Here is an 18,062-nt window from a genome sequence, read left to right on the forward strand (position 1 = left end):
AATAAACCCAAGTGAAAGACAAATAATGCTCCTAATAACACTCATCTAACATTTATTTTCTATTTTCCTCAAATATATAAAGAAAAACATGAAAGTGATTCAATGAAAAAAAAATAAGGTTATTTATCCTTGCAGCAGGCAATCTGTTGTGCATGAACTGAAGCCAACTTGGCTATGTTTTGGAATGTACTCTCTCAGTGTTTCAACCCAAGTACCAAACAAGTTGATGTAGCCAACAGACAGTTTTACTGTTTAAGTGATAATGTAATAATGTGCCTGAATTAGAATAAAATACTATTACTCTAAACTGGTCTAATTTTTTTAAATAAACTTTTTCCCATACACGCAATTCCTAATGTTTTGCAGAAAAATAAAACTGAAGACACTATCCAAAAATTCAAACTTCAGAAAACTCATATGAAAGGAAAAGCAGATTGCCAAATTCCCTTCACAAAAGACCAGAACATTCTCTGAAGTAATATACGACTTCATGGAGTCGAGGTCTTTTCTGCTTTACAAATCCCCAGTGCTTGGATTTAAATGTGTTGACATTTCATAACTAGACTCATGCGTCTTAAATTGAATAATACTCTGAGATTATCAAAGATGATTTCTTCCACTTACACCCCAAAGATTTATACATATTACTTAGTAATTTAACAATAGGACATATGTCAGAGGAATAGGAAAAAATCTTTTTATAACTGTGAGGTAGAAAAAAAAAAAAGTAGGCGTCAGCTATAAAAGTGATCATGTCCATAAGTCTGAGAGCAAGTCTAGTATCCTGATGGGTCCAAGGATGAGTGTTAGGACAGGGATGAACCTAGAGAGATCGCTTATACCCAATGGACTGACTCCATCAGAAAAAGCTGTCTGGGTAGGCTGCCATGATTATCAAAATAATTCACATTTGCAGAGTTATTCACACTAATGTAAAACACATGTAATGTCAATACCTATAATTTCTTTATTCTTAAATTAAAAAAAAAAACTGTAGCCAGCAAATCTGAGAAACAAACCTCACTTTTCTAATTTATTCCTATTACCAAATCAATGATTACAAGCTTTTTTTTTTGAAGAACACAGATGCTGCTCTGATTCCAATGAAATATATGGACCCAAGTCCCAGAAAAAGTCCCACAACCAAAGACCTGGAGTTAAGGGCCCTTATTGTGAAGCGATCTGAGGCTTGGGGAACAATTTATACTGTCATATAGATTTCTCCCTTGAAATATTTCCAGCATTATTCTTTTATATTCCTACTGCCATTTCCTTAGCTCAGACTCTTCTCATCTTCTTGGCCTCAAATCTATTCTATTTACAAATCTTGTAAACCACTATTAGATCATTCACTCTCTACTAAATAATCTGCAATAGCTACTTCTTGCCCGCAGTGTTGAGGATGAACTCTTCCGCTAGGTTTCAAGGCACTCCAAAATATCATTCCCATCCTAGTTGCTCAACCTACTTTCTTGGTATTCCTCAACAGGAAACCCTCGACTCCAACTACCAGGTTGGTGTCCCTTGCACACCCCTTCTCTTTGCCCAGACTACTTCTCCAGCCTGTCAATTCTTTCTTTTTCTTCTCTGCTTACTTAAAACTTTAGATTCAGCTCAAATACTACCTGACCCAGAGCTGTCTAAAAATTACTATATTCTGAACACAATTTCTCTTTTCTGAACTGCGAAGAGTTTCTATTACATTCTCCAGTATTTGATTATACACAGTTGTTTAAAGGTTTCTCAGCCATTCCGCCAATTATATTACAAACTCTTTTTTTTTAATCCTCACCTGAGGATATTTTTCTATTTTTGTTCAGATAGAGTGGGAGAGAGAGAGACAAACACTGATATGAGAGGGACACGTTGACTGGTTGCCTCCCACACGACCCTGACCAGGGCCGGGGACGAACCGCAACCAAGGTACGTGCCCTTGACTGGAATCGAACCCATGACTCCTTGGTCTGTGGGCCAAAGCTCTAACCGCTAAGCCAAACCAGTCAGGGCACAAACTCTTTCCTTTCATTTCACATCCTCCTTTGCCCTAAGGGATGAATACATAGCATATATTCATCAAATAGTCTTAAATACATAAATTTTAGTCTGTTTTCAACCTGTGTATGTCCTACTGAGTTATAATGCTTTCCATATTTTATTATTATTTTTTTTAATCCTCACCTGAGGACATTTTTCCATATTTTGTTCAGAAAGAGTGGGAGGGGGAGAGAGAGAGAGAAACATCGACATGAAAGGTACACATCGAGTGGCTGCCACCCACACGACCTAACCAGGGCCGGGGACAAACTGCTATTGAGGTACATGCCCTTAGCGGGAACCGAACCCGGGTCTCTCTGGACCGCAGGCCGACGCTCCAACCACTGAGCCAAACCAGCCAGGGTCATATTTTATTTTTTAAAAGTCCCATTTTTTTTTTTTAGCAATCTAAAAGACATTTCCTAGCTAAAAGCAAATCAAACCATTATTCACTTCCTACACAATAAAGGGAACCAATAACTACATTTTGTAAAATTGTACCTTAATGTTAATTTATTTTTAGACCATTTCAGTGAAAATAGGAAAATCTGTGTCATATTGAAGAGAATGGGTAATCACAAAAGAAAAAAGCTCTCAATCAAATATAACCAGAATATTACAGACAATCATATGCTTTTTCACTTATGACTTCCTTTTTGTGTTTTTATGTCTTTGTTACTACTTAAGAAATAAGATTCTGCCCTCTTCTGGCTCAAAAAAATGTACAAAGAACTTTCAGAAGAGCTGAAAAAAAAAAGGCTTGCTTTAGAAGGAACTTAAACATGCTGCATGAAATCATTATGATATAGAGGCGGTTCAATTATGCATTTTCCCCTCTCTCAAATTTGTGGTGTTGTTTATATTTTTAATGTTTAGTAATTTTTACCCTTTTGGTAGAAATATAGTTGGAAGAAGGAATTTTAAAAATCACTTAAAATTCATTTCTATAGTAGATATTTTCTAGCCTATACTAAAAAAAAGATGAATAAGTAAAAGCTTGTCCAGTTTTGAGATGTTTGGTCTCCAAATTTCCCCAAGGTGAAGTGGAAATGTTCTTTGACACCTACTGAACAGGGCTCGTGAGAATTGAAGCGATACTGTCTGAGTGCTTCAAATGTCTCTGGTAAGTACCACACAATTCAATTTATAAACACAGAAATTCTTTAATACTTGGTTTTTCAAAATAGGGGTAGGAAGTGGCCAGCTGGATTCAAGTACCCTGGTAGAGAAATTGAAGAGACTGCCTCCTAGGTATGTCAAAAGCAGAATCAAAAAGACTGCAATTAAGTAGATGTGGGGGTAAGAAGAAGAACGAAGGAGTCGTGGCAAGTGATAGGCTGCAGAAACATTTAATGAGTGCAGAGACACCGGAAGAAACCAGTTAATACCCTCCTCAACTCAGAAGATTTTCTTTACCACACTTATTCCTACCTCCAAATTTTCTACACATTCACACTTCTGTCTCTTGGTGTTTCTTCTTCAAAGACTAACTCTTCTATGTTCATCCTACCCTTCCTCTCTCAAAGCCTCAATTTCTCCTTGCTATTAATTTCTTATCCACAATCTAAAAATATCCTTAAACTTTCCTACCTTGAAATAAGCTATTCTCAACATTGGCAGGCCTTTGGGCTCAGTTTTTTCTTGTTTTCTTTTCAATGCCAAATTTTCTATAACTCTGCAATTTGTCTTATCAAAAGGCAGTGACTTAACTGTCAAACACATGGCCTTCCTCAGCCATTCCTGACTTTGCAGTCATGAGAGATTACTTTTACCTCCTCATTCTGAAACTCCTCCTTTTGTTTTGGGCACCACATTAGACTGCATTCATTGTTTCTCTAAATCTTATTAGCCTCCTTCCCTGACTCTTGGCTTTTTGTCTGTACAGCTGAACTTTCCCCCTAAGTTTTATTTTCAGTTGTCTTTCCTAAACACTCCTTGAACAATGCCATCTACTTCTAGTCATTACTCAAATGACTCCCAAGTCTGTATGTCTAACCCTTCTCTCTTCCTATTATAGCTCTCATTTTAACCATATTTAGTGCACTTCTCCACTTAAGTCTGCTAACATCTCAAGTGTACTGTCTAAAACCAGAATTCGCCACAACTACTACCTCCCCAACAGTTCATTAAAATTCATTTATATTTATATTAATATTTATTAAGCCAATCTCATAAACTTGAGCATAATGTCTTATTTTTCTTTCCAGAGGAAAAACAAATTCTTTAATTTAGCATCTGAGGTCTTCCCACATTCTCTTACCAGGCCTGTTTTTATTGTGGAACCACTACTATACTGATTATACTCTAGGTTCTAGTCAAACTATTTTCCAAATTTGGAATAACCACACCCACATATTTACTATTTAAAATTTCACCTATCTTTTGGGTTCCATATCTAATTTCCCTTCTTTGTTATAGTTAACGCGTACACTGCAGTGGAAGTGGCTTTGTCTTCCTTTTGCATTCATAGCATTTATTAAGAGAAAGTTAGATACTTGCTATCATTTGCTTTCACTATAATTATTTGGGTAAGTTCCTTGTTTCCTTTTGTATCTTGTTACTTGACTCTATCCTGAACATTTCTGAATCATTCATAATAGCATTTAGCATGGTGTCATAAATAGTACACATCTTTGCCAGATAATGAAAAACCAATTATATCAATTGGCATCCTGCCAGGAAACCAGAAATCACTCTAAGTCTTTCAGAGGTAATTTAATATAGGCACCTGGTTATACATTTAATGAAAGAGCAGAGATGCCAAAGAGGATACAGTGAAGTAACCCAGTGATTAGCAACAGCAGTAAGTCCCTACCTCTTCCTTTTGTAGTCCCTCCTGCCCAGAAGTACCAGGAAGTAGTTCTTGCTACCAGGAACCCAGAAACTGGGGTTGTCCAGTGAGCTAGAACCACAATGAGGACTATCCAAAGGAAGCAGGAGAGAAGCAGTGTCTCATGGGAGATGGAACCATAAAAAGATATAACTACTGCCAGAAAAAAAAGGAGACAGACAGAACGACCCTAGCATCAACTTCCATCCACCAAGCTTCTGTTAGTGCCCTCTAGTGGCTAAATCTACGTAAGTGAAAGGGCAAGAAAGCCTTCAATACAAAGCTGAGAGGGAAAAACCAGGCAAGGGCTGGCAATTAAATCCTTAAACTTCTAAAGGTTATTTTCCTGTATAGGTTGTATCTTTTTAATAATAACTAAAAATTGTCAAACTAAAATGTACGAGCACATATTGCCAAACTTAGGTTGTTTGTTGCACATTACACATTTTTAATGCCTAGAACCTAAACATTTCTATTTATATTAACATTTATTAATTTTGTGAGGAATCCCAATATAAGTGAGAGGCAGGACCTCACATCCAACCATAGGAAGGAAAAAAAAAAAATAGGGTGGATATCCCTTATTCCAAGCTAAGAGCATATAGGCCTGTGATTTAAATAAATGCTCCCACCTGGGACACTGAATCTAAAGGGGAGTACTATGCAGACAGTCTTCACAGTAGCTACTGCAAAACAGAGTTCAACAGTATGACATTAGAACCAGGGGAAAGAGAATCCGGTGCCATGGCACTGACAGAACCAGCAGGAGCATTTTGAGCAGACTTTTGTGATAGGGAAGGCCTTGCCTTGCTCACCCCAGTTCCTGCCCATATTTTAAAACTGCTTCTTCAGCCTTGCTGACAATTTTATGAATTCCTTTCATCCTAGAGTTAATCAGTTCTACTGTTTGCACCTAAGGGCTCTAATTAGTATAAGTTACTGACAATGTTATGTGCCTTAAATTCTCAGATGTTACTTGATATCAGAATACTTCAAAGGAATGTTACAATGTACATGCAAGTGTTATAATTGACTTCATAAACTGACCATTAGGACTAATTAAGTTGCCATAAATTGATATGGGTACCTTTTCCAAGGTAAGGAGGTTTATTTCAGACTGTAGACGGATTTCTGGTTTGTTGCTTTGCTGATCCTTGAACTGATGGAACTCTTTTTCCAAAATCTTATACTTATTTTCAGCATCATTAAGCTGCATTGAAAAAGGAAGTATTACAGCCATTTTAAAACAGTAGACATCAAGTTTAATATTACAGAATTCAATTCAACAGTCTCATTTTTTCTTATTCTAAACATGTTCACAGTAGAAAACTTAGAAACAAAATATGAGAAAAATTATGATCTCTAGTAATCTTAAAAATTTAATAAATCAACTGATTGACAATATACAAAAACTTTTTTTTAAGAGTATGAAATTTCTTATAAAACCAGTATTATGAGCCCTGGCCGGTTTGGCTCAGCAGTTAGAGCATCGGCCCGCAGACCAGAGAGTCCCGGGTTTGGTTTCCGCTAGGGGCACGTACCTTGGTTGGTTTGTCCCCGGCCCTGGAAGGGGTCGTGTGGGTGACAACCACTCGATGTATCACTCTCACATCAATGTTTCTCTCTCTCTCTTCTTCCCTCTCTCCCTCCCACTCTATCTGAAGATGAATGCGAAAGTGTCCTCGAGTGAGGATTAAAAAAAACAAAACAAAACAGTATTATGAGACTGTTTTTGTTAAATTTTAGATGGCAAATGAAAAAGTTACCTTATAAAAATACTGACACTTAAGATGTTACATGTAAGACAAGATTGAGGATTACAGACACAGAGATTATTCTCAATGAAAATAAGTTTAATTGTAATGCAGCATTTACATATAGTTCTTAGAATTAGATACTATATGAATTTCATAATTCAAACACTATTACAACTTAAGGTAATTTAAAGACTATCTGCCCAACTCCTTCATATTTATAGGTAAGAAAAATGAGGTCAAAGAGCTAAATAACTAAGGCAGAGGCGTGACTAGAATGCAGATCTTTTCACCCCTCAAATACTGCTCTAATGGAAAGCAGGCAATACCTTCCTTAATTTAAAGAAAGAGAAGGAGACTGCCTTAACTACATACTCTATAACTTCCCTTAGACCAGTTTCAGAACTACCAAAAGTGAAGAGATAAAGACATTCTTTGAAAATCTGGGATCCTCCCCCAAAATCCTCACCCGAGGATATTTTTCCATCTATCTTTAGATAGAGTGGGGGGGAGGTGGAAGGGGGGGAGAGAGAGAGAGAGAGAGAGAGAGAGAGAGAGAGAGAAACATCGATGTGAGAGAGAGATATCGGTTGGCTGCCTCCCGCAGGACACCAACCAGGGCTGGGGACTGAACCACATCCAAGAGGTATGTGCCATTGACAGGAACTGAACCCACGACTCTTCGGTCCATGGGCCAAAACTCTAACCGCTAAGCCAAACTGGCCAGGGCTGGGATTGTTTAAAAATAAAATGTAAATAAGCACCGTTACAAATGCTTTCCAAAAAAATAAACTAGTATAACTATCTATCATTAGAGAAACCAATTATTTCTTTATTAAGACATAAGACAACTAAATTTGAAATACTGATAAATCTGTGACAAAAATGGAACTTAAATTATCAATAAATTCTTGTTTTATGCCAATAAATGCAAATAATTCTACTTAGGATTTATCTAGCATCTTTAGGTAATGAGGTATACTGTATGTGTAAATATTTCATATAACAGAAGTTTCCTCCTTTGAACATCCAAACTTTAATTTTTAAAATTGAATAGAAACCTTTCTAAACTATCTCAATTTTCTATTTTAAACAAAACCTAATAAATGTAATATTTGGTATTTTTTCCTACCATTCAGGGACATTATCCTAACAATTGCTGTGATAACAATCACAAACTGCTATAACATGTCAAAGAAAAAGAACAGGAGAATAATATCCCATGAAAATATATAACAAAAACTTGGGCAGCAGGCGTCAGGGATGATTTCCCTGGGTAAGTGATGCTTTAGCCAGACACTGAAGCATGACTGTAGTTCACTAGGCCCGGAACAAGCAGTACACACAAAGATCCTGCGTGTGAAGCACGGTTTGCTTGCGGACCTGAAGGAAGACCAGTCCAGGGCAAAGGTGAAAGAGTAGGTGGTGAGGTGAGAGAGGCAGGCTGGTTCCAAACTATGCAGAGGCCTGTAGAACAAGGTAATTATTCTGATCTGTATCCTGTGAGCAATAAGATGACATGAAAAGGTTTTAGAGGAGGGTGTCATGATTCCCAAATGTCAAAAATATCACTCTGGCTCTGGCCAGTTTGGCTCAGCGGTTAGAGCATCAGCCTGCGGTCCCAAGAGACCCAGGTTCGGTTCCCGCTAAAGGGCATGTACCTCGGTTGCAGTTTGTCCCCGGCCCTGGTTGGTCGTGCGGGTGGCAGCCACTCGATGTGTCCCTTTCACATCGATGTTTTTCTCTCTCTCTCTCTTCCTCTCTCTCCCTCCCACTCTACCTGAACAAAAAAATATCCTCGGGTGAGGATAAAAAAAAAAAAAATCACTCTGGCTGCACCAGGAAGAACAGAAATAAAAAAACACTTACAGGAAGCATAGGCATGGAAGGGAGGATCATGCTGGGTTTTAAATGCCTTTAGACATCCAATTAGAGAAGTCAAAAAGGCCATTGGATATACTTGTCTAGAGTGCAAAGGAAAGGTCTGGGATATAAATATGAAAGTCCCAGAGGTACATGGACCCATGGGCATTAATATGATTGTTTAGTACAAAATAAAGCTAAAGGAAAATAAGCCTGCAAAAAAGCCTGAGCGGTGGACAGAAAAGTAGAGGAAAACAAGGAGAGTGGTGTTGGACAAGTTGAGAGAAGAGAATACACAAAAACAAGGACAATAGTGTTACGTTGTCAGTAAGTCTGAGTACGATGACAAATGAAAAACTCCCACTGAACTTAGAGACTGAGCCGTCGGTGGCTTCTTTGACAAAGGGCTGACTGGCGCGATGGGGATGGAGAGCAAAGTGAGATGAGCTGAGGAGTGAGGATCAGGTGAGACAACAGAGAGGAGCACAGACAATTCCTCCAGGAAATTTGGTTCTTAAATGAATTTAGTCCAGTGACATGAAGTTTATCTATGTTTGCTAAAAGGAGATTTATCAGAAAAAAATTTCTGAGCTGAGAGTTACCTGAACTATAGTATAATCTCATGCAAATAATTATAAGGGAAGAAAAATTATTCCAATATAGTCCTTAGCTTTGACTTAGGAAAAGAAGATCCAACTTAAAGTATATTTGAATCTCAGTGCAATAAATATTACTCGTCCAAATTACTGTAAGTTTTCATAACTTTTTAGTGAACTATACCTATTATTCCTAGATGCAAATAAACTCTAAGTATAAAGAAGTGACAGGTATTTCATCCAACCTGCTTCTGAAGTCGGTGCTTATCCTCTTCTAGCTGCTTGATCTTTAACCTCTCCAGTTCTACTTGGTGAGCACAATCTTCCTTGGCCCTGCGGATAGAGTTCTGAAGTTCTTGCAGATTCTGTTCACGTTCTGATTTCAGTTCCTTTCGTTCTCTTTGAAGCTTAAAACAAGGGCATTTTTTAAGAAGTTGGCCTATTATGAGCTGCATTATACTGTTCAGTATTCTATCCATATATACAGTCAAGTGTTCAGAATACTTACCTTATTCTCATACCCTTTCGGTAACAGTTAATCTTTAAATATACTGAAATTATAAATTTTCAATCATTTAATTCTAATATACAAAGCATATACAAAAACCCATATATGATCTATATAAATTCAACTGAAAATGCCCTAATCACTTATATAAGCAAATATACCCAAGTTCCTTTTATTTTAGAAACTTATTTTCTGCCCAATCACACAGAATATAATAGGTGGTTAGTATTAGGAACAAATATACATTTTATTTAAGTTTAAACATCTGAAGCAATTTCAAAATCCCAGAAAAATGCTGAGAAAACTTTAATAAATTTGGGTAGGGAAGGAGCATATACATTTAATGTGGAAGAAATTCTAATTATTTTGAAATGACTTCATAGTAATTTTAAAAAGTATTTAGGATAAAATGTAGTAAGACCTAATGCTAACTAGGCCTAGTACTCATTTGTTTTGGGATCTAATCCTTAATGGGCAAGAATGAGGGATAATTCCTTCTTACTGAAAACAAAATCAGGATTCTAGACCCTTGAGCCTGTGCTACATTTTCTCTCTCCTCTACGTAGTGCACCTTCTCATTCCTTTACATCATGGGAAGGTTACCAAATATCTCCACTGGCCAAATAAGAGTTACCCTTTTCAAACAAACACTTTGTATCTATTCCTTACCTTCGAAAACATAAAACATGTTTTACCCAGTTGAAGAGTTTTCTCCATAATGTGTGAAAGACAATCTCTATGAAATATATTTTATGTAAGTATAAAGCAAAAATAGATGAATGGTATGAACTTAATATACAGGTTCTGTGAAGCAAAGGCATTTGAGAGATGAATATAGTACCTCTGATTCTGTAATGACGAGCTGTTGCTCTCGCTTCTCTAAATCAAATAGGGTTTTTTGAAGTTTTCCTTCCAGAACAGTATATTCAGCCACCTGGAATATAATAAAAGTTACCTTATCTTTTTCCCAAACTCAAAACACACACAATTTCAAAAATGCAAACACAAGACACTATCATTAACATCGTTCCTTTCCTGCTTCAATTTCTATATAAGCTATTACCTTTTTCTTTACCAGTGACTCTCTCTCTCGATCCCTTTTCTTCCATTCCTCTGCAAGAGCTTGCATATGAGCCAGTTCTTTCTGCTTTAGCTACAAAAGGAAGAAAAATAAAGTCAGGGAAAAAATCCTAAATATTTCAAGTAAACAAATCAGTTGTTTTCAGTTAAAAATTAAGTGATCACTCATGTTTCTTTCAGAAGTTCTATTTTATTCTTTCCCTTTCTTTAAAGGATGTCTGTGGCAAGTAATACCCATATAAGTAAAAGTCAAGAGAGTACATGATAAACTCTGGATTTTTTTTTATCCTCACCCGAGAACATTTTTACATTTATCTTCAGACACAGCAAGGGGGAGAGAGGGAGGAAGAGAGAGAGAGAAACACATCGATTGGTTGCCACCTGCACGACCCCAACTGGGGCCGGGGATGAACCGCAACTGAGGTACATGCCCTTGGCCGAAATTGAACCCGTGACTCTTTGGTCCGTGGGCCAATGCTCTAACCGCTGAGCCAAACCAGCTAGGGTGATAAATTGTTTTTTAACTCTCTTGTTTAGAGAATGATGATTCCAAGCTCCAGGGGGGTGCAGTAAATGAAGACCTGAAATTAAAAGGACCTTCCAAGTTCTTAAGCTCTAAACTCTAACCTTCAGTCCTAATTTTGCCTAAGGTCATAAACAAAGTTGAGGGGAATCCTTCTGAGTGGCCTCTGCCAATTTGTCATATGTAGAACATTTTTTTATTTTAAATTTTTCTTTAGGAGTAAGGTATTTTTGATATTCAAGGAGACTACGTAGGGGACCCATGGAACGCAGTAAAGCCTACTATGGAGAAGGAAAAATATACTAAGTAGACAAAAATAGAGTTTTTAAGTAACATTTGAAAAGTAACCTGATTTTCAAAAATGTCTTCTTGCCTCTCTTTCCACATTTCTAGCTCCAATGCTGCTTTGTACTCTAAGGTTTCACGAGGCTCTGTCTGGATTTCTGAAGGACAAGGTGCGGGAGGAAGAGAAGGTGGCTTCTGTTGTATAGCAGCTGAACCCTAACATATGAATAAAAAAAGCATATTGAAACACATGTACACACACATACACACACTAGATCCATTTTAAAGAGTAATTTGATAACATTCAATGGTATTTACCTGAGATGAATCAGAGACAAAAATCTCACGCATTTTTAATAGTCCATAATCTTCTAGAGTCATCGTGTAAGAAAGATTTACTATCCTGTTATTTGACCTACAAATGAAATCAGAAATACATTCAAATTCATGGAAACACTTTTATATTTTTTCCTTTTATGTCCCTAATGCTGTAGCACTGAGTAGACATCATCTCCTGCACGTGACCCTTTTTGCTGAAACTGCAGCTTCTACAGGCTTCACGACCTCCCATATATGTGATCTGATTCGATCACAAACACGTATTAAGTACATACCTATGTGTACTGTAAAAGGACCTATAATAGCTGTAGACTACTTGGAAAAATTAAAGGAGAAATTTTAATCTCACTGCCCAGAGGTTATTACTGCAAAAATGTAGTTTCTTTCCTTCCCCTCTATTCTATGTATATGTACATATAAATGTACTCATGCACGTTAAGATCATAGTTTTGTCCTTTTTTTCTATTTACATAGAATTTTCTCATATCATAAATATTAATTCAAAAATGTAATTTTTAATGCTTGTAAAATTAAACTTAATTCCCCTATTCTTGGATACATGTAGGTTATTCTGGGCTTTTTTTTTTCCTCCTGGGATGAACACACGTGTACATAAATCTTCCTCTGGACATGAGCATTGCCTCAGGCTGGTTTCTAGAAATGGGATAACTACATGTCACTTTTACCGAAATGAGTACCTCTCTGCAGCCTAGGACTGCATGTAGCATTTATCACTAAATAAATAAAAACAAGACAAAATACTGGCAATAAAAATCCATAGCTTTGTCTAAATTAAATATATTCCATAAACCCTTGGTCAAACAAAACTTTAATGAATCCTATACAATTAGAACTCTTAATCAACTTCTACATTTTATTCTAACCTCACAGATTTTAGAACAATTTTAAAAGTAGGATGGCCCAGCCGGTGCGGCTCAGTGGATTGAGCATTGTCCCTGGACTGAGAGGTCCCAGTTTGATTCCGGGTCAGGGCACATGCCCGGGTTGCAGTCTCAATCCCCAGTAAGGTGCATGCAGGAGGCAGCCGATTGATGTTTCTCTCTCACACATTGATGTTTCTATCTCTCTCCCTTCTGCTCTCTCTAAAAAATCAATAAAGATGTATTTTGAAAAAGTATGACGAGCCCTGGCCGGTTTGGCTCAGCGGTTAGAGCGTCGGCCTGCGGTCCGGAGAGACCCGGGTTCGGTTCCCGCTAAGGGCACGTACTTTGGTTGCAGTTTGTCCCCGGCCCTGGTTGGTTGTGCGGGTGGCAGCCACTCAATGTGTCCCTTTCACATCGATGTTTCTCTCTCTCTCTCTCTGTTCCTCTCTCTCCCTCCCACTCTACCTGAATGAAAAAATGGAAAAATGTCCTCGGGTGAGGATTAAAAAAAAAAAAAAAAGTATGACGACACACGATCACAACTGAAGTTTTCACTTAGGTAAAACTAAATCTCAGTCCACAGAGCAGGGCAATGACAATTAATATTCATAACAAGCAGCATTAAAATAACTTCAAATAGTAAGGATTTGATTATTTTTCATTATATGTAACTTATGACAGAAAAGAATGCTAACTTTTAAGAGTTATTCTCAATAATAGGAATTAAAACAAAGAATTTTCAATGATCCAGAATACCTGATTCTCTAAAATACCTGTTCCCAGATCTTCCAAGTGAATAAACCATTCTGTGGAAGTGGCTATTGATGGGAAGGCATAAAGGAGGAAATTTCATAAAACTTTTAGATCTCCGCTTTTTACTGAGTCTAATTTCCTTCTTCTTTCTTACTATGCTTTAAAAAAAAAGGCATGTCGCCCTGGCCGGTTTGGCTCAGCGGTTAGAGCGTCCACCTGCGGTCCGGAGAGGCCCGGGTTCGGTTCCCACTAAGGGCATGTACCTCGGTTGCAGTTTGTCCCCGGCCCTGGTTGGTCGTGTGGGTGGCAGCCACTCGATGTGTCCCTTTCACATCGATGTTTCCCTCTCTCTCTCCCTCCCACTCTGTCTGTACAAAAAATGGAAAAATGTCCTCGGATGAGGATTAAAAAAAAAAAAAAGGCATATCAATATATAATGTAAAACTGAATTTACATTTCTACTGTTAAATGTTTTAAAATGTGATGTATTGATTTTTTTAGAAAGAGAGAGAAAGGAAGAGGGAGAGATAGAAACATCGATGAGGGAGAAACACTGATCGGCTGTCTCCTACACACCCGCTACTGGGGATTAAACCCGAAACCCGGGCATGTGCCCTGACTGGGAGTCGAAATAGTGACCTCTTGGTCCATGGGTCAATGCTCAAACACTGAGCCACCTCGGCTGGGCTTTACTGTTAAATTTTAAAAGATCACTCAACAAATATATTATTTTGTCTGAAACATGTGAACTCCAGCTTTTCACTATGGCAATGAATTTCGGGGCCAAAAACCAACTGTTTTTAAAAGTGCAAAACATTCTCAGACTTGAGTAATGGGGTAAAAGTTAAAATATTTTTTCAAGTAGAAAAACAGTCATTCCCAGTGCAAAACAATGTAAAAGTACATTATATATCTGACTTTGAATTACTAAATTAAAAGATCCTGAATTTAAAATTGTCAGGCTAAACAGAGGGGAGGAAAATATTTAACAGTCTGAGTAAATACTACAGTATTATAACAGCATAGATTTTTCACTTTGTGAGGGTATAATGGGTATCAGAAAGCTAGAGTAAACTAGGATAGAGTTTTCACAGGTCAAAAAGCAAAGATCACAAAAAAGATGATATGAAAAGATAAGGCTGTAGCTAAAGAAACTGAAAAGCGAAGCTAAGACCAATTTTGCACAATGTATTACCCTTGTGATGCTATAATAGGTACACTTTCACTGTAAATTTGACGCCAACACTGTTCACCATTAGAACCCAAAAAGCGAGTTTTTTCTGAAGACAAGATGTTAGAAAGCTGGATTCTGGCGATTCCCAGAAGTAAATCTTTACTCATTTTATCCTTGTGCCATAATTCAATCAGCAGTGGAATCCTGAGGAAGAGAGAAACATGTGTTTATACCTACCAATTCGGAACTAAGTATGTTTTGGACTAAAATCTTTGAATTTCTTTAATGTAGTCAAAAATGTGTTTGTTACCTGGAATGTAAATGCTCAATTCCATAGGTAACAGAGAAAATTCTGTTACATCTTCTATACCTCTTTCTATGCAATAAAGAGACCCTTCAAGCAATATTATTCCCCCAAATGGTTAAATTTTAATTACCCTACATTCTTCCTTTTAAAATATTTTACAAATTTTCATTTTGATACTCCAAGCACGTAAAATGACATTTCACAGATCTCATTTTTCTTCACGAATCTATTTTAGATAGTTGGATTAACACCTCCATTTTTTATACAGATGAAAAAATAGAAAAAGAAAATAATACACTATAGTCATTCAGTGAATCAATAAAAACTAAACAGTTCATATTTATCTTCACATATTATATTAGGAAAAGGTAAGACTGCTTTTCAAAGCTCCTTCATTATTCAAACTGTTTTAACAAAGTTCCAGTATCTACACTTAGGCAAATAAGATAAAAATCTGAAAGAGCCTTCATAAGCACATAAAACTTAGTGGCAGAAGCACAAATGTCACAGACATTATTAGTATATTTGTTTCTATATTCTCAAATGCATAAACTGCTATGGATTTAAACTTACAGGAATTCCTCTTGCTTATAAGATACAAATTTTCAAGAGTTGACTTGGGAAGACAGTATCACACACACACAGTGCAGTGTATACATTACCTTAAGAAGGTGTCTTGCAGCTGATGAGGCATAGTTGCAAAATCAAATGCACAGTAAGATTGGGGAAGAAAAACTTCCATGTTTTTCCGAACTTCTATAGGAGGATTAGTCATAATAGGAGCTGCACTTCCAAAGAATGGATATGAGTACCTAGAATTTCAGAAAAACAAAATCTTAGAGTTTACAGATAAAATTTATAGTCTGTTAAAAAAGTATAATATGAATATTCTGAGCACACACAATTTTTAAATAGGTGATACAAATACATTATGGTTTTACTCATCACCAGCTTAAAAATTGTACAAATATTTTCAGTGTTGATATGAAAATTATAGAAAGTACAGAGCAAATGCATTCTTTGCATAATACTACTTCCCAAGTTGCTTTACAGGTAATCTTTCAATGACTCTCTGGGGAAGAAAGAGACTCCTGGTATTTTGAAGTCAATGCATCAAGTAAGGAAGAGTTATTTTGATACTCTCCAAGTTAGACAAATAGCTAAGAATGAAAATGACTCCACTAAGCACAGACCCAGTTCCCACTTGTTTAAGAGTTCCTTGAAGGCTCCCGTCCTAACTTTTCATCTTTGCACTCCCAGGAACAAATAAGCAGTTTCCGCCACACAGTAAACACTCAAGAAATGCTTGCTGAATTTAATTTCAAAACCCATTTTCCTCTATACAATAATATCTTCATCTTTTATGAGCTAAAGAGCCCTTAGTCAACTCCAAAAGGGTGCATTTATGGTACCTGTCTTTCAACAGAAAATCAAGGATGAAAGTAACTGAGATACACTGCAGATGAATCAAATAGTGACGTAACCCTATTCCTTCCGTTCATCATAAAAACCCCATCAGATTAAATGGAAGAATGCCTGATTACTGCTGAAATCCTTTTTATATTTAAAGCCAAATATAACGATATTATAACGCTCACTTAAATTTCATGTGATATCTTGTTATTCATTATGTAAACTAGAATTGTAACCCACTAGTAAAAAAATGCTTTCATTACAGATTCACTGAAATCAGGGGCTCTCAGAGTTCATGCCCTAGAAATTCAAACCCCTAGCACCCCACTACAGGATGTTGTGATTAGAAAGAAAAAAGAAACAAACTAAAGCAAACACAAACTTTTCAAATACCAGTCCTACCTCACAAATCCCATGACATAGTTGTGAACTACAATTTCATACTAATGGAGAACATGGCAACATACAATCTATCAAACAGAGAAAAGTTAAATAGCCAGCATTTTTAACAATAACTTAAAATGACCCAAAGACAGAATCAATATTCCTTTTTTAAAATTTTTCTTTTAAATTAAAATTAACATACTTATGTTAGTTTCAGGTATGTACATTAGTTCTTATGATCAAGGGAATTCTATACAGAGTGTTGGATGGGTCATAGCTATTTCCTTGGTTTAGAATATTCTTTCCCCATTTCTTTGCCAAGTGAACTATTAGCCACCTTCACATACTGACTTATTTCTGAATCTGTCCTTCTCTAGGTTGAACTCATACACACAGTGTAGTATATGTACCCCATGTACCCCTAATATCAGGCACACTTCTGGCATAGTATCAGCACTTCATGATTCAACAAATGGCCCCTATGGCAAAAAGGAAACACAAAAGCTAATGAATGCTTTCAAGGGGGGGGCTGCACAAGGCTTCCCCTTCACAGCTTCTAAGTTTAGATCATCCCTGTTTCTAAGCTTCTGGCCACCGTCTCTAATATTCTAAGATCAGGTTCCCTAGTAGTGGCAGGACAGAGATTCAGTTAAAGGAGGAGAGGGAATAGAAACAAACAAACAAACAAAAAAAAATAAGGAAAAGGATACATAATAATTCTACTTCTAAAAACAATTTTAAGAAATATTATGCAAACTCTGAGAAGAGCTATGGCTGTGAGAGAAAAACCTTTTTCTAGCCTTCAATTTTCAAATAAAAACATTTTAGCAATGACTCTCAGACTGTTACATGAGGTAAAAGGCAGAACTTAAGCTGCAACAGAAAGATTTCCATTCTATGAATTCACCATCAGACTCTGTGCTGGGTCTCTTTAATCCTGTCCATTATTTGAGGCCAAAGCTCGGATGACTTCGGAAGCAATTTCATAAGAAATCAAAGAATTGGAAAATGAGATGCAAGTGGGAGTCTCCTGAGGCACCTGATGGCGGGCTGCCTCCAGCGGCAGCGAGAAGCAGGGGCCGCTGCCGGCATTCCTGGAACAGCCACCCAGGGCACAGCACCGTCCTCACGCTGATCAGACACCAGCGCCTTTGCTACAAAGGCCACTGCTAGCGCCAGAACAATTTATGAGAAACTAAATACTCCAAATAAAAACACATTATTGCATCATATTTAATTTATTTCTCAGCTACAAAAATCTATGAAACTGTAAAAATACTAAAAACAAACTACTGTAAAAAGCCATTTAACTGATTGAAATATATATTTCCATTT

At 36.9% G+C, this 18,062-nt stretch overlaps 1 protein-coding gene across 4 annotated transcripts in view; it reads right to left on the reverse strand.

The window, feature by feature from the left end:
• CEP120 (centrosomal protein 120) overlaps window positions 1–18,062 on the reverse strand; it is a 69,441-nt gene that overhangs the window by 20,202 nt on the left and 31,177 nt on the right. For all 4 annotated transcript variants that reach the window (XM_036278821.1, XM_036278824.1, XM_036278822.1 and 1 more), the window contains exons 10-17: window positions 15,593–15,742; window positions 14,645–14,827; window positions 11,792–11,888; window positions 11,537–11,689; window positions 10,649–10,738; window positions 10,427–10,519; window positions 9,323–9,484; window positions 5,952–6,074 (exon numbers count right to left, since the gene is read on the reverse strand). In XM_036278821.1, coding sequence (XP_036134714.1) covers window positions 5,952–6,074; window positions 9,323–9,484; window positions 10,427–10,519; window positions 10,649–10,738; window positions 11,537–11,689; window positions 11,792–11,888; window positions 14,645–14,827; window positions 15,593–15,742 — 1,051 coding nt within the window. The remainder of the gene's footprint in view (window positions 1–5,951; window positions 6,075–9,322; window positions 9,485–10,426; window positions 10,520–10,648; window positions 10,739–11,536; window positions 11,690–11,791; window positions 11,889–14,644; window positions 14,828–15,592; window positions 15,743–18,062) is intronic.

Source organism: Molossus molossus, unplaced genomic scaffold (genome assembly GCF_014108415.1).
Source record: "Molossus molossus isolate mMolMol1 unplaced genomic scaffold, mMolMol1.p scaffold_m16_p_3, whole genome shotgun sequence".
Taxonomy (NCBI): domain Eukaryota; kingdom Metazoa; phylum Chordata; class Mammalia; order Chiroptera; family Molossidae; genus Molossus; species Molossus molossus.